The 21517-nt window shown below is 42.0% G+C and overlaps 1 protein-coding gene across 1 annotated transcript; it reads right to left on the bottom strand.

Annotated features, from left to right (window-relative positions):
- Positions 1-20191: 20191 nt before the first annotated feature.
- LOC123578212 (olfactory receptor 2M4-like) lies at positions 20192-20905 on the bottom strand. Its single transcript, XM_045440974.1, has one exon. It carries the CDS (start codon positions 20903-20905, stop codon positions 20192-20194), a length of 714 nt encoding a protein of 237 aa, XP_045296930.1.
- Positions 20906-21517: the final 612 nt, after the last annotated feature.

The raw sequence follows: 21517 nt of genomic DNA on the forward strand, positions 1-21517 counted from the left end.
AAGAGAAATAGACTCTTAACTGTAGAGAACAAACTGATGGTTACCAGAGGGGAGGTCAGTCAGGGCATAGATTAAATAGGTGATGGGAATTAGGGAGTGCTTTTGTCATGATAAACACTGGGTGATGTATGGAATTGTTGAATCACTATATTGTACACTTGAAACTAATATAACACTGTATGTTAACTAACCAGAATTAAAGTAAAAACTTTCTAAAAGTTATAGCCTTATTAATATACTATGTATGATATTCAGAAAAAATTGTTTATGTATAATCATTTGTATTAGTGTGCAAATATTTTGGTGTCCTACTCACAAATGTTGTAAGATAACATTAGAAGTATGTTCCTTGACTGTATACAATGATTATCCATTACTTTAATATTGTTTTTATGCATTAAATAATAAAAACAAACAGCTGATACAAAAGGCAAGTTAAATTATTTTTAAATAACTTATAGCTCTACCAGTGCATTTTCAGTAATGGGGAAGCCTAGCTTTAAAGTTGAAAGGGATCTTAGACAGTCAGCTACATGTTTTGTGAACCATAGAGCCCATGCTGGAGGCCACCTGAGAGGCTGGAATATTCAGAGTAGAAACCCAAGTCTCCTTCCAGTCAAACACCATGACCCTCTTGAAAGTTTCTAAAAATAGGACATGATATATTCAGTTCTGTCCACTGTTTACATTTTTCATGTAGCTATTCCTCAAAACTGGGAAATAGTGAACACAGAACTTCTGTGTGTATCCCAATGCTGTGTAAAAATACAACTGTGAAGTGAGGCTTCCCTTGCTTGAGGCAGCCCAGGCCTGGCTAACTCACAAGTGCGGGCAGAGCTGAGAGAGGGCCTTAACCTTAACAGAGGAGGGGAATAAAGTTATTATTGGCACCATGGGAATCTTTCAGGGGAAACACACATCCCCATGGATTGAGCACTTCAACACATTTTGGTGGGCTTATAAATTGGAAAGTTTTGAGGTCAATTTTCCTAATGTTTACCAATTTCTAAATGTGAGCATCCTCTGACTGAAAAGTTCCATTTCAAGAATCTGATCTACATAAATATTCATACCAGCACCTAAATATATAAGAGGATGTTCACTGCAGCAGTGAAAGCAAGGGTGGAATACCACATACTTGCTACTAGGAGAACAGATAAAAAAAATGGTCTGTATATGCTATGGGTACTGTTGCACCATAAATTTTACAGGGAGTGTGTGTTATTACTTTTATAATTAAAAAAGTAAGCCAATGTTTTTTTTCCATCTGCTTCATGCAAATGGAAACAATTTCAAGAAAACATTTTTTAAATTTTATTTATTTATTTATTTTTGAGAGACAGAGAGAGCACAAGTGGGGAGGGGCAGAGAGAGAAGGAGACAGAATCCAAAGCAGGCTTCAGGCTCTGAGCTGTCAGCACAGAGGCTGACACGGGGCTCGAACTCACAAACTGTGAGATCATGACCTGAGCCGAAGTCAGATGCTTAACTGACTGAGCCACCCAGGTGCCCCTACAAGAAAATATTTTTTTTTAATTTTTTTTTCAACGTTTATTTATTTTTGGGACAGAGAGAGACAGAACATGAACGGGGGAGGGTCAGAGAGAGAGGGAGACACAGAATCGGAAACAGGCTCCAGGCTCTGAGCCATCAGCCCAGAGCCTGACGCGGGGCTCGAACTCACGGACCGCGAGATCGTGACCTGGCTGAAGTCGGACGCTTAACCGACTGCGCCACCCCGGCGCCCCAAGAAAATATTTTTAAAATATATAATTGTAAGTCAAAACCATCTGCTTGGATAGTCTTAACACTACAAGGTAGTGACATGACATGTTTTCGTGTCTGTCATAATTTTCAAATCACTGCCTTTGATTGCCTCTGTAGATAGAGCCCTTCTTTCTTGTTCCTCAATGGCAGAGCCCACAATGTTCATATAACTTTATTAAGTGATGTGTCCAGTTTGCAAACTCTGGTCTCCTATCCAACTCTGACATCTGACAGGTTGTGTGCCTGCTGTGGGAGGGGGCTGTTCTGCTTCTAGAGACCTTCTCTTCCTCCCTCTGACAGCTTTTGCTGTTCTCTCAATAATGAGGCAAGAAGGAGAGATGAAGGAAACAGTGCAGCCATACCTCCCCTGGGTCCTCCCCATTCCTCAGTTGCCCCAGCTTGGGCTGAACCCCTAACCTCTGCTCCATTTGTTCATGCCAGGATATACCAATGCTCCTGTGATATTGGGTCCGCTCACTTGGAGACTACATTCTTGGGATGGATAGTGCATCAAAGTGGCTCAATTTAGATAGCTTTCCAGATATTTTTTTTTTTGACAGAGGAAACACACACCTTGTGTGTGTGCTGTGTTAAAGCAGGAGTTGGGCAGGCTGTCTCCAAGGACCACGCCCTTCAGTTTTCTCTTTCTCTGGGCAGACCAACAATCCCATCACGTAAGATGCAAAACATTGGGTGGTACACACCACAAAATTATATATAATTTTTGTAGGGTTGGTCTAGGGGAGTGGCAAGTACCCCCACCCTCCTCTCCATGGAGGATAGGGAATTGCATCTCACCATGAACATTCCACTCCTAAGGCTTTGGTGACTCCCCCTTTCCAGTATCTTTCCCATTCTCTGCCCCCACACAAAACAAATGAGCTCCTCTTTTAGCCACATATTTATGTCACACGTTTTAAATTAGTTTATGGTCAATGCAAATCAATTCTATAATGAGTAATCAAAGCATAAATATGAAAATTCAAAATAAGTATTCAACACAAAAAATACAAGCATAAAAGCAGGTTCATTCATACACACACAGCAACATAAGATCCAGTAGATGCTGTTTCAGAGGATAGCAATGCTTGTTCTTCCCCTTGAAGACTATGGCCACATCAGAGGTAGAAAGCCTAAGCTTATCATTATGTGTTCACACATGAGCCAAAATTTGTTTTTAAAAATGCTTTTTATATTGAAACTATTGTAAAAGATATATTTTCCAGAATTAAGCCTCCTCTCTGGCTGCAGTACTAGTTTCTAACATCTAAAATCTGACTGTTACAGAAAGTATTCCAAATGTAACCATCTGGCTCTTAAGTGTTAAAAAAAAGGTTTTTTTTCAAAAATAATTTAAAGGGATTATTGCAAACTTAACAATGCTGGCATTCTCCCTACCTTACTCCAGCATGGGGGTCTTTGGTTTTGTATCCACAACCTTGGGTCTGACCTTCACCCCATTCCCATCATTCCATGTGCTTCCTTCCCAGGCTCTTCCACTGGCTCCTCCACACTGGATCCAGGCAGCATTGTGTCTGGTGACTGTGCCTGCTTCCAAAGTCCTGGCTTGGAACTTGTTCCCACACACACCAAGATTCATGGCCCCTCCACACACTGAGGAGACTTGGGAGGCTCTTCCTCCAGCCAGCAGACCCCTGTGTACTGGCTGCCACAATTGGCATCAGGCTGAGGAACTCTCATTGTCTTCCTCTCTCCCAGCAACAATTTGGAGATGATTTTGTAGACCAAGGCCCAAAGCCATGCCATTGTGGGGTTGTGTGTATCTGTCATGGCTGCTTGCCTCCCTGATATGTTCTCCAAACCTCTCCTGGAAAGTGATCTTGGCGAAGAGTTGGTCAGCAAGAGATTTGGGAGAGACCTAGAACTGGGAAACAGAAGTAGTGAGTGGAGTTGGTTAGCATGGGGGCACTGATGAGAGGTTTTTTTTGGCCTGAAGTTGGTTTTGGAAGGGTGAACCCCACACAGATGGGGGCCCATCTGTCATCTGACATCTACTAACCTGGGAGCTCACAACCTCATTGTAGGATCAGGTACTGACCACATTTTTAAACTGTCACTTTCCTGATGGACAAGTTGCTCTCAGTATGTCAAAGAAGAAAGAAAAGGGACCAACTGTATTAAGCTAAACAAGGTCAATACAAGAAAATGGGTTATTTAAGTTAAATTAAGTCCCTCTGCTGGCAACCTTGGGAGGGAACCTCAGGTACAAAAAAACATAGCCTATTATTTTTGTTCCTTTTCCCATATGTTCATCTGTTTTGTCTCTTAAGTCCTCATATGAGTGAAGTCATATGATTTTTGTCTTTCTCTGACTAATTTCACTTAGCATAATACCCTCCAGTTCCATCCATGTAGTTGCAAATGGCAAGATTTCATTCTTTTTGATTGCCGAGTAATACTCCATTGTATATATATACCACTTCTTCTTTATCCATTTGTCCATCAATGGAAAAATAATATAAAAACAGGGAGGGGGACAAAACAGAAGAGAATAATAAATATGGAGAAAAAACTGAGGGTTACTGGAGGGAGTGTGGAGGGGGGATGGACTAAATGGGTAAGGAGCATTAAGGAATCTACTCTTGAAATCATTGTTTGACTATATGCTAACTAAATTGGATGTAAATTTAAAAAAATAAAAAAATAGATGGAGGAAGGGAAGATGATGGCGTAGGAGGATGCTGGGCTCACCACGTCTTGCTGATCGCTTAGATTCCACCCACATCTGCCTAAATAACTCAGAAAAATGCCAGAAGACCAGCAGAATGGACTCTCCAGAGCAAAGCAAAGACAAGAGGCCCATGGAAGAGGGTAGGAAAGGCAGAGAAGCCATGTGCGCTACACGGACTGGCGGGAGGGAGCCAGGGCAGTTGAGGGGCAGCCCACCTGGCAAGGCAGAGCCCATGAAATCTGGCTTGCAAAAGCAGGGGCCAGACTGTGTGAGTTCTGACAGCCAGCTGGACTTAATATCTGGAATGTTAAAAGTCAACAGCTTTGCTTTTGGAGAGCGGGGAGGGCAAGAGGACACCGGGAGGGAGAGTTGTTGAGCCCTGGGAGACAGAGCTCAGCTTGGCAGGGGAACAAAGGTGCTGACCAGCACCATTTCCCTCTCCCACCCCCAGCTGAAACCACAAAGTGAACTAGTTCCCGTCACCAAATGTGCGTGCACTATGCAAACACCCAGTGGTGTGCTTCTCTGGATCCATCCCTCTGATGGGTCTGCCTCCCTCATGGTGCTGCAGGGCCCCTCTCAAAGGGGACCACCCATGGCAAAACGAGCTAAGCCTTACCCTCCCGCCCCTTTGCACCTTGCGGATCCACCCTGGCTAATACGCCAGATCCCACTGAAGCAGCACCACAAGCCCGGCAGTGTGCAAATAGCCCAGACAGGGGCCACACCACTCCAGTGAGCCGTGCCCCTGGGAGAGGGGAAGATAAGGTACACACCAGTCTGACTGTGGCCCCAGCAGTGGGCTGGCGGCAGACATCAGGTCTGACTGCGGCCCTGCCCACCAACACAACTTACTCCAGACAACACGGGGGAAGTGCCCTGCAGTTTGGAGCCACCCAAGGGAATACCCAAAAATGATTAAACAGAAGAACTCTCCTCAAAAGAAACTCCAGGAAGTAGCGACAACTAACATATTGATCAAAAACGATTTAAGCATTATAAAGGAACAAGAATTTAGAATAATAGTCATAAAATTAATCACTGGGCTTGAAAAAAGCATAGAGGAGAGCAGAGAATCTATTGCTACAGAGATCAAGGGACTAAGAAATAGGAGGAGCTAAAAATGCTACAAATGAGGTGCAAAATAAAATGGAGGCAACCACAGCACAGATGCAGAGGAGAGAATGGGTGAATTCGAAGATAAAATTATGCAAAAAGAGGAAGCTGAGAAAAAGAGAGATAAAAAAATCCAGGAGTATGAGGGGAGAATTAGAGAACTAAGTGATGCAATCAAAGGGAACAATAATCATATCATAGGAATTCCAGAAGAAGAAGAAGAGAGAGAAAGGGGCTGAAGGTGTACCAGAACAAACCATAGCTGAGAACTTCCCTGATCTGGGGAAGGAAAAAGACATTGAAATCCAAGAGGCACAGAGAACTCCCTTCAGACATAACTTGAATTGATCTTCTGCATGACATATCATAGTGAAACTGGCAAAATACAAGGATAAAGAGAAAATTCTGAAAGCAGCTAGGGATAAACATGCTCTAATTTACAGAGGTAGACCCATAAGAGTAGTCACAGACCTATCTATTGAAAGTTGGCAGGCCAGAAAGGAATGACAGGAAATCTTCAATGCGATGAACAGAAAAAATATGCAGCCAACAATCCTTTATCCAGCAAGCCTGTCATTCAGAATAGAAGGAGAGATAAAGGTCTTCCCAAACAAAAACTGAAAGAATTCATCACCACTAAACCAGCCCTACAAGAGATCCGAAGGGGGACTCTGTGAGTGAAATGTTGCAAGGACCACAAAGTACCAGAGACATCGCTACAAGCATGAAACCTACAGCCATCACAATGATTCTAAACCCATATCTTTCTATAATAACACTGAATGTAAATGGATTAATGCTCCAACCTAAAGACATAGGATATCAGAATGGATAAAAAAACAAGACCTATCTATTTTCTGTCTACAAGAGACTCATTTTAGACCTGAGGACACCTTCAGATTGAAAGTGAGAGGATAGGGGCGCCTGGGTGGCGCAGTCGGTTAAGCGTCCGACTTCAGCCAGGTCACGATCTCGCGGTCTGTGAGTTCGAGCCCCGCGTCAGGCTCTGGGCTGATGGCTCACAGCCTGGAGCCTGTTTCCGATTCTGTGTCTCCCTCTCTCTCTGCCCCTCCCCCATTCATGCTCTGTCTCTCTCTGTCCCAAAAATAAATAAACGTTGAAAAAAAATTTTTTTTAAATAAAAAAAAAAAGAAAGTGAGAGGATGGAGAACTATCTATCATGCTACTGGAAGTCACAAGAAAGCTGGGGTAGCTAGCCATACTTATATCAGACAAACTAGACTTTAAATTAAAGGCTGTAACAAGAGATGAAGAAGGGCATTATATAATAATTACAGAGTCTATCCATCAGGAGGAGCTAACAATTATAAATGTCTATGCGCCGAATACCGGAGCCCCCAAATATATAAAACAATTAATCACAAAAATAAGCAAACTTATTGATAAGAATGTGGTAAATGCAGGGGACTTTAACACTCCACTTACAACAATGGATGGACCTTCTAGACACACGGTCAATAAAGAAACAAGGGCCCTGAATAATACATTGGATCAGATGGACTTGACAGATATATTTAGAACTCTGCATCCCAAAGCAACAGAATATACTTTCTTCTCGAGTGCACATGGAACATTCTCCAAGATAGATCACATACTGGGTCACAAAAGAGCCCTTCATAAGTATAAAATAATTGGGATCACACCATGCATACTTTCAGACCACAATGCTATGAAACTTGAAATCAACCACAGGAAAAAGTCTGGCAAACCTCCAAAAGCATGGATGTTAAAGAACACCCTACTAAAGAATGAATGGGTCATCCAGGCAATTAGAGAAGAAATTTTAAAATACATGGAAACAAATGAAAATGAAAATACAATAATCCAAACCCTTTGGGATGCAGTGAAGGCAGTCCTGAGAGGAAAATACATTGCAATCCAGGCCTATCTCAAGAAACAAGAAAAATCCCAAATACAAAATCTAACAGCACACCTAAAGGAAATAGAAGCAGAGCAGCAAAGACACCCCAAACCCAGCAGAAGAAGAGAAATAATAAAGATCAGAGCAGAAATAAACAATATAGAATCTAAAAAAAATTGTAGAGCAGATCAATGAAACCAAGAGTTAGTTTTTTGAAAAAATAAACAAAACTGATAAACCTCTAGTCAGGCTTCTCAAAAAGAAAAGAGAGAGGACCCAAATAGATAAAATCACGAATGAAAATAGAATTATTACAACCAATCCCTCAGAAATACAAGCCATTATCAGGGAATACTATAAAAAATTATATGCCAACAAACTGGACCTGGAAGAAATGGACAAATTTCTAAGCACCCATGCACTTCCCAAACTCAAACAGGAATAAATAGAAACTTGAACAGACCCATAACCAGTGAAGAAGTTGAATCAGTCATCAAAAATCTCCCAAGGAAAGAGTCCAGGACGAGATGGCTTCCCAGGGGAATTCTACCAGATATTTAAAGCAGAGATAATACCTGTCCTTCTCAAGCTGTTCCAAAAAATACAAAGAGAAGGAAGCCAGACTCATTCTATGAAGCCAGTATTACTTTGATTCCTAAACCAGACAGAGACCCAGCAAAAAAAAAAGAGAGAACTACAGGCCAATATCCCTGATGAATATGGATGCAAAAATTCTCAATAAGATACTAGCAAATTGAATTCAACAGCATATAAAGAGAGTTATTCACCATGATCAAGTGGGATTCACTCCTTGGCTGCAGGGCTTGTTCAATATTTGCAAATCAGTCAATGTAATACATCACATTAATAAAAGGAAAGAAAAGAACCATATGATCCTGTCAATCTCTGCAGAAAAAGTATTTGACAAAATACAGCATCCTTGCTTAATAAAAGCCCTCGAGAAAGTTGAGATAGAAGGAACATACTTAAACATCATAAAAGCCATTTATGAAAAGCCCACACCTACTATCATCATCAATAGAGTAAAACTGAGAGCTTTCCCCCTGAGATCAGGAACACCGCAGGGATGTCCACTCTCACCGCTGTTTTTTAACATAGTGTTGGAAGTTTTAACGTCAGCAATCAGACAACAAAAGGAAATCAAAGGCATCAAATTTGACAAAGATGAAGCCAAAGTTTCACTTTTCGCAGATGACATGATACTCTACATGGAAAACCCAACAGACTCCACCAAAAGTCTGCTAGAACTGATACATGAATTCAGCAAAGTTGCAGGATACAAAATTAATGTACAGAAATCAGTTGCATTCTTATACACTAATAATGAAGCAAAAGAAAGACAAATAAAGAAACTGATCCCATTCACAATTGCACCAAGAAGCATAAAATACCTAGTAATAAACCTAACCAAAGATGTAAAAGATCTGTATGCTGAAAACTATAGAAAGCTTATGAAGGAAATTGAAGAAGATGCAAAGAAATGGAAAAACATTCTGTGCTCATGGATTGGAAGAATAAATATTGTTAAAATGTCAATGCCACCCAAAGCTATCTACACATTCAATGCAATCCAAATCAAAATTGCACCAGCATTCTTCTCGAAGCTAGAACAAGCAATCCTAAAATTTATCTGGAACCACAAAAGACCCCGAATAGTCAGAGTAATTTTGAAGAAGAAGACCAAAGCGGGAGGCATCACAATCCCAGACTTTAGCCTCCACTGCAAAGCTGTAATCATCTAGACAGAATGGTATTGGCTCAAAAACAGACACATAGACCAATGGAATAGAATAGAAACCCCAGAACTAGACCCACAAAAGTATGGCCAACTACTCTTTGACAAAGCAGGAAAGAATATCCAATGGAAAAAAGACAGTCTCTTTAACAAATGGTGCTGGGAGAACTGGACAGCAACATGCAGAAGGATGAAACTAGACCACTTTCTTACACCATACACAAAAATAAACTCAAAATGGATGAAGGACCTGAATGTGAGACAGGAAACCATCAAAACCCTAGAGGAGAATACAGGAAAAGACCTCTCTGACCTCACCGCAGCAATTTCTTAACTTGACACATCCCAAAAGGCAAGGGAATTAAAAGCAAAAATGAACTATTGGGACCTCATGAAGATAAAAAGCTTCTTCACAGCAAAGGAAACAATAAACAAAACTAAAAGGCAACCAACGGAATGGGAAAAGATATTTGCAAATGACATATTGGACAATGGGCTAGTATCCAAAATCTATAAAGAACTCACGAGAGGCGCCTGGGTGGCGCAGTCGGTTGGGCGTCTGACTTCAGCCAGGTCACGATCTCGCGGTCCGTGAGTTCGAGCCCCGCGTCAGGCTCTGGGCTGATGGCTCAGAGCCTGGAGCCTGTTTCCGATTCTGTGTCTCCCTCTCTCTCTGCCCCTCCCCCGTTCATGCTCTGTCTCTCTCTGTCCCAAAAATAAATAAACATTGAAAAAATATTTTTTTTAAAAATTAAAAAAAAAAAAAGAACTCACGAAACTCCACACAGGAAAAACAAAAAATCCAGTGAAGAAATGGGAAGAAAACATGAATAGACACTTTTCCAAAGAAGACATCCAGCTGGCCAACAACAGGCACATGAAAAGATGCTCAACGTCGCTCCTCATCAGGGAAATACAAATCAAAACCACACTCAGATACCACCTCTCGTCAATCAGGGTGGCTAAAATGAACAAATCAGGAGACTATAGATGCTGGAGAGGATGTGGAGAAACAGGAACCCTCTTGCACTGTTGGTGGGAATGCAAACTGGTGCAGCCACTCTGGAAAACAGTGTGGAGGTTCCTCCAAAATTAAAAATAGACCTACCCTATGACCCAGCAGTAGCACTGCTAGGAATTTACCCACAGGATACAGGAGTGCTGAGGCACAGGGTCACTTGTACCCCAATGTTTATAGCAGCACTTCCAACAATAGCCAAATTATGGAAAGAGTCTAAATGTCCATCAAGTGATGAATGGATAAAGAAATTGTGGTTTATATACACAATGGAATACTACTTGGCAATGAGAAAGAATGAAATATGGCCTTTTGTAGCAACGTGGATGGAACTGGAGACTGTTATGCTAATTGAAATAAGTCATACAGACTTTTCACTCTTCTGTGGATCTGTTTACACTCTTATGTGGATCCTGAGAAACTTAACAGAAGGCCATGGGGGAGAGGAAGAAAAAAAAAGGTTAGAGAGGGCGGGAGCCAAAACATAAGAGACTCTTAAGAACTGAGAACAAATTGTTGGGTGGGTGATGGGTATTGAGGAGGCACCTGTTGGGCTGAGCACTGGGTGTTGTATGGAAACCAATTTGACAATAAATTTCATATTTAAAAAAAAAGAAATCAAGTAGTAAACAATAATCTCCCAAAAAAACCAGAGTCCAGGGTCATATGGCTTTCCAGAGACATTCTACCAAACATCTAAGGAAGAGTTAGCACCTATTCTTTTGAAGTTGTTCCAAAAAAATAGAAATGGAAGAAAAGTTGCAAACTCATTGTATGAAGCCAGCATTAACTTGATTGCAAAACCAAAGACCCCACTAAAAAGGAGAACTACAGACCAAATTCCCTAATGGACATGGATGCAAAAATACTCAAGACACTTGCCAACCGGATCCAACAGTACATTAAAAGAATTCTTCACCACCACCAAGTGGGAATTATATCTGGTTGCAGGGCCAGTTCAATATCTGTAAAACAAGCAATGTGATACATCATATCAATAAAAGAAGGACAAGAACGACATGATCCTCTCAATAGCTGCAGAGAAAGCATTTGACAAAATACGCATACTTTCTTGATAAAAACCCTCAAGAAAGTAGGGATACAAGGATCATACCTCGAGATCATAAAAGCCATAAGTGAAAGAACCGCCACTAATATCCTCAATGGAGAGAAAACCGAGAGCTTTCCCCCTAGGGTCAGGAACAAGACAGGAATGTCCACTCTCACCACTGTTATTCAACATAGTATTGGAAGTCTTAGCCTTAGCAGTCAGACAATCAGTAAGATACTCTTTGCAGGCGACATGATACTCTATATGGAAAACCCAAAAATTCCACCAAAAACCTTCTGGAACTTATCCATGGATTCAGCAAAATAACAATATAAAATCAGTTCACAGAAATGGGGTGAATTCCTATACACCAATAATGAAGCAACAGAAAGAGAAACCAGGGAATTGATCCTATTTACAATTGCACCATAAACCATAAAATACCTAGGTATAAACCCAACCAAAGAGGTGAAAAATCAATACACTGAAAACTATATTAAACTTCTGAAAGAAATTGAAGACACACAAAAAAGAGGAAAATATTCCATGCTCCTGGATTGGAAGAATAAATATTGTTAAAATTTCAATACTACCCATAGCAATTTACATATTCAATGTAATCCCTATCAAGATAACACCAGCATTCTTCACAGAGCTAGAACAAACAATCCTACAATTTTTATGGAACCACAAAAGACCCCAAATACCCAAAGAAATCCTGAAATAGAAAACCAAAGCTGGAGACATCACAATCCTGGACTTCAAGATGTATTACAAAGCTGTAATCATTGAGACAGTATGGTGCTGGTACAAAAACAGACACTCAGATCAATGGAACAGAACAGAGAACCGAGAAATGGACCCACAAACGTATGGCCAACTAATATTTGACAAAGCAGGAAAGAATTTCCAGCGGAATAAAGACAGTCTCTTCAGCAACTGGCGCTGGGAAAACTGGACAGCGACCTGCAGAAGAATGAACCTGGGCCACTTTCTTACACCATACACAAAAATAAACTCAAAATGGATGGCAGACCCAAACATAAGACAGAAAGCCATCAAAATCCTAGACAGGAAAGCAGGCAAAACCCCCTTTGACCTCAGCCACAGAAATTTTTTACTCAACATGTCTCCAAAGGCAAGGGCAACAAAAGCAAAAATGAACTATTGGGACCTATTCAAAATGAAAAGCTTCTGCACAGCAAAGGAAATAATTAGCAAGACTAAAAGGCAACCGACAGAATGGGAGAAGATATCTGCAAAGGACATATCAGATAAAGGGTTAGTATCCAAAATCTATAAAGAACTTATCAAACTCAACGCCCAAAAAACCAATAATCCAGTGAAGAAATGGGCAAAAGACATGGAAACACACTTCTCCAAAGAAGACATCCAGATGGCTAATAGACACATGAAAAAATGCTCAATATCACTCATCATCAGGGAAAGACAAATTAAAAGCTCAATGAGATATCACCTCACATCTGTCAGAATGGCTAAAATTAACAACTCAGGCAACAACAGATGTTGGCAAGGATGCAGAGAAAGAGGATCTCTTTTGCACTGCTGGTGGGAATGCAACCTGGTGCCACCACTCTGGAAAGCAGTGTGGAGGTTTCTCAAAAAATTAAAGATAGAACTACCCTATGACCCAACAGTTGCACTAACAGGTACTTATCCAAGGGATATAGGTGTGCTGTTTCAAAAGAGCACCCCAGAAGATGGCGGCGTAGGAGGACGCTGGGCTCACCGCGCGTCCTGCTGATCAATTAGATTCCACCTACACCTGCCTAAATAACCCAGAAAATCGCCAGAGGATCAGCAGAACTGAGTCGCCGGAGCCAAGCACAGACGAGAGGCCCACGGAAGAGGGTAGGAAGGGCGGCAAGGCGGTGCGCACTCCACGGACTGGCAGGAGGGAGCCGGAGCGGAGGGGCGGCTCGCCGGCCAAGCAGAGCCCCCGAGTCTGGCGGGCAAAAGCGGAGGGGCCTGATGGACTGTGTTCCGACAGCAAGCGCGACTTAGCGTCTGGGAGGTTATAAGTTAACAGCTCTGCTCGGAAAGCGGGAAGGCTGGAGGACAAAGGGAGGGAGAGCTGCTGAGCCCCCGGACGACAGAGCTCAGTTTGGTGGGGAACAAAGGCGCTCGCTAGCGCCATCTCCCCCGCCCATCCCCCAGCCAAAATCCCAAAGAGAACCAGTTCCTGCCAGGGAACTTGCTCGCTCCGCGCAAACACCCAACTCTGTGCTTCTGCGGAGCCAAACCTCCCGCAGCGGATCTGACTCCCTCCCGCTGTCACAGGGCCCCTCCTGAAGTGGATCATCGAAGGAGAAGCGAGCTAAGCCTGCCCCTCCTGCCCCTGTGCACCTTGCCTACCCACCCCAGCTAATACGCCAGATCCCCAGCATCACAAGCCTGGCAGTGTGCAAGTAGCCCAGACGGGCCACGCCACCCCACAGTGAATCCCGCCCCTAGGATAGGGGAAGAGAAGGCACACACCAGTCTGACTGTGGCCCCAGCGGTAGGCCTGGGGCAGACATCAGGTCTGACTGCGACTCCGCCCACCAACTCCATTTATACACCACAGCACAGGGGAAGTGCCCTGCAGGTCCTCACCACGCCAGGGACTATCCAAAATGACCAAGTGGAAGAATTCCCCTCAGAAGAATCTCCAGGAAATAACAACACTAATGAGCTGATCAAAAAGGATTTAAATAATATAACAGAAAGTGAATTTAGAATAATAGTCATAAAATTAATCGCCGGGCTCGAAAACAGTATACAGGACAGCAGAGAATCCCTTGCTACAGAGATCAAGGGACTAAGGAACAGTCACGAGGAGCTGAAAAACGCTTTAAATGAAATGCAAAACAAAATGGAAACCACCACAGCTCGGATTGAAGAGGCAGAGGAGAGAATAGGTGAACTAGAAGATAAAGTTATGGAAAAAGAGGAAGCTGAGAGAAAGAGAGATAAAAAAATCCAGGAGTATGAGGGGAAAATTAGAGAACTAAGTGATACACTAAAAAGAAATAATATACGCATAATTGGTATCCCAGAGGAGGAAGAGAGAGGGAAAGGTGCTGAAGGGGTACTTGAAGAAATAATAGCTGAGAACTTCCCTGAACTGGGGAAAGAAAAAGGCATTGAAATCCAAGAGGCACAGAGAACTCCCTTCAGACGGAACTTGAATCGATCTTCTGCACGACATATCATAGTGAAACTGGCAAAATACAAGGATAAAGATAAAATTCTGAAAGCAGCAAGGAGTAAACGTGCCCTCACATATAAAGGGAGACCTATAAGACTCGTGACTGATCTCTCTTTTGAAACTTGGCAGGCCAGAAAGAATTGGCACGAGATTTTCAGTGTGCTAGACAGAAAGAATATGCAGCCGAGAATCCTTTATCCAGCAAGTCTGTCATTTAGAATAGAAGGAGAGATAAAGGTCTTCCCAAACAAAGAAAAACTGAAGGAATTTGTCACCACTAAACCAGCCCTACAAGAGATCCTAAAGGGGACCCTGTGAGACAAAATACCAGAGACATCACTACAAGCATAAAACATACAGACATCACAATGACTCTAAACCCGTATCTTTCTATAATAACACTGAATGTAAATGGATTAAATGCGCCAACCAAAAGACATAGGGTATCAGAATGGATAAAAAAACAAGACCCATCTATTTGCTGTCTACAAGAGACTCATTTTAGACCTGAGAACACCTTTAGATTGAGAGTGAGGGGATGGAGAACTATTTATCATGCTACTGGAAGCCAAAAGAAAGCTGGAGTAGCCATACTTATATCAGACAAACTAGACTTTAAATTAAAGGCTGTAACAAGAGATGAAGAAGGACATTATATAATAATTACAGGGTCTATCCATCAGGAAGAGCTAACAATCATAAATGTCTATGCGCCGAATACCGGAGCCCCCAAATATATAAAACAACTACTCATAAACATAAGCAACCTTATTGATAAGAATGTGGTAATTGCAGGGGACTTTAACACCCCACTTACAGAAATGGATAGATCATCTAGACACACGATCAATACAGAAACAAGGGCCCTGAATGAGACATTGGATCAGATGGACTTGACAGATATATTTAGAACTCTGCATCCCAAAGCAACAGAATATACTTTCTTCTCGAGTGCACATGGAACATTCTCCAAGATAGATCATATACTGGGTCACAAAACAGCCCTTCATAAGTTTACCAGAATTGAAATTATACCATGCATACTTTCAGACCACAATGCTATGAAGCTTGAAATCAACCACAGAAAAAAGTCTGGAAAATCTCCAAAAGCATGGAGGTTAAAGAACACCCTACTAACGAATGAGTGGGTCAACCAGGCAATTAGAGAAGAAATTAAAAAATATATGGAAACAAACGAAAATGAAAATACAACAATCCAAACGCTTTGGGACGCAGCGAAGGCAGTCCTGAGAGGAAAATACATTGCAATCCAGGCCTATCTCAAGAAACAAGAAAAATCCCAAATACAAAATCTAACAGCACACCTAAAGGAAATAGAAGCAGAACAGCAAAGGCAGCCTAAACCCAGCAGAAGAAGAGAAATAATAAAGATCAGAGCAGAAATAAACAATATAGAGTCTAAAAAAACTGTAGAGCAGATCAAGGAAACCAAGAGTTGGTTTTTTGAAAAAATAAACAAAATTGACAAACCTCTAGCCAGGCTTCTCCAAAAGAAAAGGGAGATGACCCAAATAGATAAAATCATGAATGAAAATGGAATTATTACAACCAATCCCTCAGAGATACAAACAATTATCAGGGAATATATGAAAAATTATATGCCAACAAACTGGACAACCTGGAAGAAATGGACAAATTCCTGAACACCCACACTCTTCCAAAACTCAATCAGGAGGAAATAGAAAGCTTGAACAGACCCGTAACCAGCGAAGAAATTGAATCGGTTATCAAAAATCTTCCAACAAATAAGAGTCCAGGACCAGATGGCTTCCCAGGGGAGTTCTACCAGACGTTTAAAGCAGAGATAATACCTATCCTTCTCAAGCTATTCCAAGAAATAAAAAGGGAAGGAAAACTTCCAGACTCATTCTATGAAGCCAGTATTACTTTGATTCCTAAACCACACAGAGACCCAGTTAAAAAAAGAGAACTACAGGCCAATATCTCTGATGAATATGGATGCAAAAATTCTCAATAAGATACTAGCAAATCGAATTCAACGGCATATAAAAAGAATTATTCACCATGATCAAGTGGGATTCATTCCTGGGATGCAGGGCTGGTTCAACATTCGCAAATCAATCAACGTGATACATCACATTAACAAAAAAAAGAGAAGAACCATATGATCCTGTCAATCGATGCAGAAAAGGCCTTTGACAAAATCCAGCACCCTTTCTTAATAAAAACCCTTGAGAAAGTCGGGATAGAAGGAACATACTTAAAGACCATAAAAGCCTTTTGTGAAAAGCCCACAGCTAACATCATCCTCAACGGGGAAAAACTGAGAGCTTTTTCCCTGAGATCAGGAACACGACAGGGATGCCCACTCTCACCGCTGTTGTTTAACATAGTGCTGGAAGTCCTAGCATCAGCAATCAGACAACAAAAGGAAATCAAAGGCATCAAAATTGGCAAGGATGAAGTCAAGCTTTCACTTTTTGCAGATGACATTATATTATACATGGAAAATCCGATAGACTCCACCAAAAGTCTGCTAGAATTGATACATGAATTCAGCAAAGTCGCAGGATACAAAATCAATGTACAGAAATCAGTTGCATTCTTATACACTAACAATGAAGCAACAGAAAGACAAATAAAGAAACTGATCCCATTCACAATTGCACCAAGAAGCATAAAATACCTAGGAATAAATCTAACCAAAGATGTAAAGGATCTGTATGCTGAAAACTATAGAAAGCTTATGAAGGTAATTGAAGAAGAATTAAAGAAATGGAAAGACATTCCCTGCTCATGGATTGGAAAAATAAATATTGTCAAAATGTCAATACTACCCAAAGCTATCTACACATTCAATGCAATCCAAATCAAAATTGCACCAGCATTCTTCTCGAAGCTAGAACAAGCAATCCTAAAATTCATATGGAACCACAAAAGGCCCCGAATAGCCAAAGGAATTTTGAAGAAGAAGACCAAAGCAGGAGGCATCACAATCCCAGACTTTAGCCTCTACTACAAAGCTGTCATCATCAAGACAGCATGGTATTGGCGCAAAAACAGACACATAGACCAATGGAATAGAATAGAAACCCCAGAACTAGACCCACAAACGTATGGTCAACTCATCTTTGACAAAGCAGGAAAGAACATCCAATGGAAAAAAGACAGCCTCTTTAACAAATGGTGCTGGGAGAACTGGACAGCAACATGCAGAAGGTTGAAACTAGACCACTTTCTCACACCATTCACAAAAATAAACTCAAAATGGATAAAGGACCTGAATGTGAGACAGGAAACCATCAAAACCTTAGAGGAGAAAGCAGGAAAAGACCTCTCTGACCTCAGCCGTAGCAATCTCTTACTTGACACATCCCCAAAGGCAAGGGAACTAAAAGCAAAAGTGAATTATTGGGACCTTATGAAGATAAAAAGCTTCTGCACAGCAAAGGAAACAACCAACAAAACTAAAAGGCAACCAACGGAATGGGAAAAGATATTTGCAAATGACATATCGGACAAAGGGCTAGTATCCAGAATCTATAAAGAGCTCACCAAACTCCACACCCGAAAAACAAATAACCCAGTGAAGAAATGGGCAGAAAACATGAATAGACACTTCTCTAAAGAAGACATCCGGATGGCCAACAGGCACATGAAAAGATGTTCAGCGTCGCTCCTTATCAGGGAAATACAAATCAAAACCACACTCAGGTATCACCTCACGCCAGTCAGAGTGGCCAAAATGAACAAATCAGGAGACTCTAGATGCTGGAGAGGATGTGGAGAAACGGGAACCCTCCTGCACTGTTGGTGGGAATGCAAATTGGTGCAGCTGCTCTGGAAAGCAGTGTGGAGGTTCCTCAGAAAATTAAAAATAGACCTACCCTATGACCCAGCAATAGCACTGCTAGGAATTTACCCAAGGGATACAGGAGTACTGATGCATAGGGGCACTTGTACCCCAATGTTCATAGCAGCACTCTCAACAATAGCCAAATTATGGAAACAGCCTAAATGTCCATCAACTGATGAATGGATAAAGAAATTGTGGTTTATATACACAATGGAATACTACGTGGCAATGAGAAAAAATGAAATATGGCCTTTTGTAGCAACGTGGATGGAACTGGAGAGTGTGATGCTAAGTGAAATAAGCCATACAGAGAAAGACAGATACCATATGGTTTCACTCTTATGTGGATCCTGAGAAACTTAACAGGAACCCATGGGGGAGGGGGAGGAAAAAAGAAAAAAAAAAAAAAAGAGGTTAGAGTGGGAGAGAGCCAAAGCATAAGAGACTGTTAAAAACTGAGAACAAACTGAGGGTTGATGGGGGGTGGGAGGGAGGAGAGGGTGGGTGATGGGTATTGAGGAGGGCACCTTTTGGGATGAGCACTGGGTGTTTTATGGAAACCAATTTGACAATAAATTTCATATATTATTAAAAAAAAAATAAATAAAACTCCACATAGAAAAAAAAAAAAAACAAAAGAGCACCCCAATGTTTATAGCAGTGCTATCAACAATAGCCAAAGTATTGAAAGATCCCAAATGTCCATCAATGGATGAATGGATAAATAAGATGTGACATATATACATATATATATATATATATATATATATATATATATCACATATACATATTGTATATACATATACAATGGAGTATTACTCGGCAATCAAAAAGAATGAAATCTTGCCATTTGCAACTACATGGATGGAACTAGAGGGTATTATGCTAAGCGAAATTAGTCAGTCAGAGAAAGACAAATATCTTATGATTTCACTCATATGAAGACTTTGAGAGACAAAACAGATGAACACAAGGGAAGGGAAGCAAAAATAATAGAAAAAACAGGGAGGGGGACAAAACATAAGAGGTTCTTAAATATGGAGAACAAACAGAGGGTTACTGGAGGGGTTGTGGGGGGGATGGGCTAAATTGGTAAGGGGCATTAAGGAATCTGCCCCTGAAGTCATTGTTTCACTATATGCTAACTAACTTGGATATAAATTAAAAAAAAAAAAAAGAAAGAAAGAAACAGTAGAGACCCACGTGGTAGCAAAAGACCTCTGTAAAAGTCAGGCAGGGCAGACATGGAGTGGTGCTGAACTGCACAGACCTCAGACAGAGCAGAAGCTCAGGTGGACTGGGACTGGGACCATTGTGGTCCCTTTTTCAGAGAACAAGAAGCTTCACCTGGCATCAGGTGCTTGGTAAAGTCATCCATTGTGGATATGGCCAATGTGCTTAAAGCCTAGAAGGTGTCATGCCTTGCACCAGGGGCTGTATTTTATGGCGTAGCAAGGAGTAAAGGCATCGACCACTTACATGTAGCAGGAGCGTGAGGGCTGGGAACTGAGAAACTGTGGAGTGAAGTGGGTGTATGATGGGGTCCCTGCCTGAGCAGGGGATAAGGTGGGGACAAGGAAGGTCTCTGGGAGGAAAGAGGCCTGAAAGATGAGGAGTTAGCTCAATCCCCAGAAGAAAGCACCACAGAGTGGGAAAAGGCACAGTTCATGCAACAAAAGCAAGAAATACTTTGAAAACCTGAAAACTGCAGCAGGGCTGGGGTACGATACGTGACTGGAGGTGGCTTGGAGGCCAGACTGGGAGGCCCTGCGAACCACAAACAGGGAGCCAGGTATTCCTTAAAGGGCAAGAGACCATGGGTGATTCGTCATGCCAAAATTCAAATCAGAGTTTTTACTTTTAAAAGTAAAACAGTCCCTGTTTAAAACAGTCCCTGTTCCTCAGACTGTAAATGAGTGGGTTGAGCATTGGAGTGAGGATGGTGTAGAAGATGGAGGTGGCTTGGTCTCTCACTGGTGTTTTAGTGGAGGCCCACTGCATGTAGCTGAACATGGCTCCTCCATAGTACAGACCCACCACAGCCAGGTGGGAGGAACAAGTGGTCAGAGCCTTCTGTTTACCCTCAGTGGAGGGAATCCTAATGAGAGCTTCAAGGACCTGGGCATAGGAAACCACAATGACACCAAGGGGCGGCAGCAGCAGCATGACCACACAGCAAGCATAGATGAGATCCTCAAAGAGCGAGATGTCAGCACATGAGAGGTGCAGCAAGGCAGGGACCTCACAGAAGAACTGATACACCTCCAGAGAGTGACAGCAGGGGAAACTTAAGACCATGCCCACATCCATAACACTGTCAGCCACCCCACCCATCCAGGATGCCAGGGCCAGGAGGGAGCAAACCTGCCAGTTCATAAGCACAGGATACTGCATGGGGTGGCAGACTGCCACATACCGGTCATAGGCCATGATTGCCAAAAGGAAGCACTCTGCTCCTCCTACCATGACCACTAGGAAGACCTGAGTAGAACAGCCACCCCAAGAGATGAACTTATGGCCCAAGAGATTAGCTGCCATCTTGGGCACCACTGTGTTCATCATGATCAGATCCATGATGGAGAGTTGGGTGAGGAAAAAGTACATTGGAGTGTGCAGGTGCCTATTAGCCTGGATGAGCAGGAGAAAGATGTTGCCAACCAGGGCAGCAACAAAGGCCAGAAGGATAAGGGAAAAAAAAAAAGAGGAAATCATATGTTGAGTAACTGAACAGTCCCAAAACGATGAAGTCTGATAGGGAGGTGCGGCTCCAGAGCTCTATGGCTGAGATCCTGAGAACAAACAAAGGAGCAAACAAATGAAACTACTAATCTGGCATCTCCAAATAACCATATTTCTCCTGTTTCTCCTAAAAGACAGAGCCTGACCCTCTGACATGGCCCCACCCTTTCCTCCTGCAGTGAAAATCCATTTTTTCTTCAGCTTCCCTCAGATCCTTATCTACCAAGATTTGATCCTTACTTCTCTCAAAACACAAGGAGCAGAACCCCAGAGGAAGGGAGCCAGTGAATGCAAGGGATAGAGATAAGGGGCTTAAATGACAGGTAAATAGCTGTAGATTTAAGACATAGGTTTAAGAGGGGAAGTGAGGTATTGGGAGACAAGAAAGAGAAACGAGGAGAGAAAAGGGATGACAGGTGTAAGGATAAATGCAAACTAAAAATTAGG

The sequence above is a fragment of the Leopardus geoffroyi genome, chromosome A1 (genome assembly GCF_018350155.1).
Source record: "Leopardus geoffroyi isolate Oge1 chromosome A1, O.geoffroyi_Oge1_pat1.0, whole genome shotgun sequence".
Taxonomy (NCBI): domain Eukaryota; kingdom Metazoa; phylum Chordata; class Mammalia; order Carnivora; family Felidae; genus Leopardus; species Leopardus geoffroyi.

Excerpts from the sequence above, each read along its gene's own strand:
- LOC123578212 (XM_045440974.1), bottom strand. The coding sequence starts at position 20,905 with ATGGATCTGATCATGATGAACACAGTGGTGCCCAAGATGGCAGCTAAT.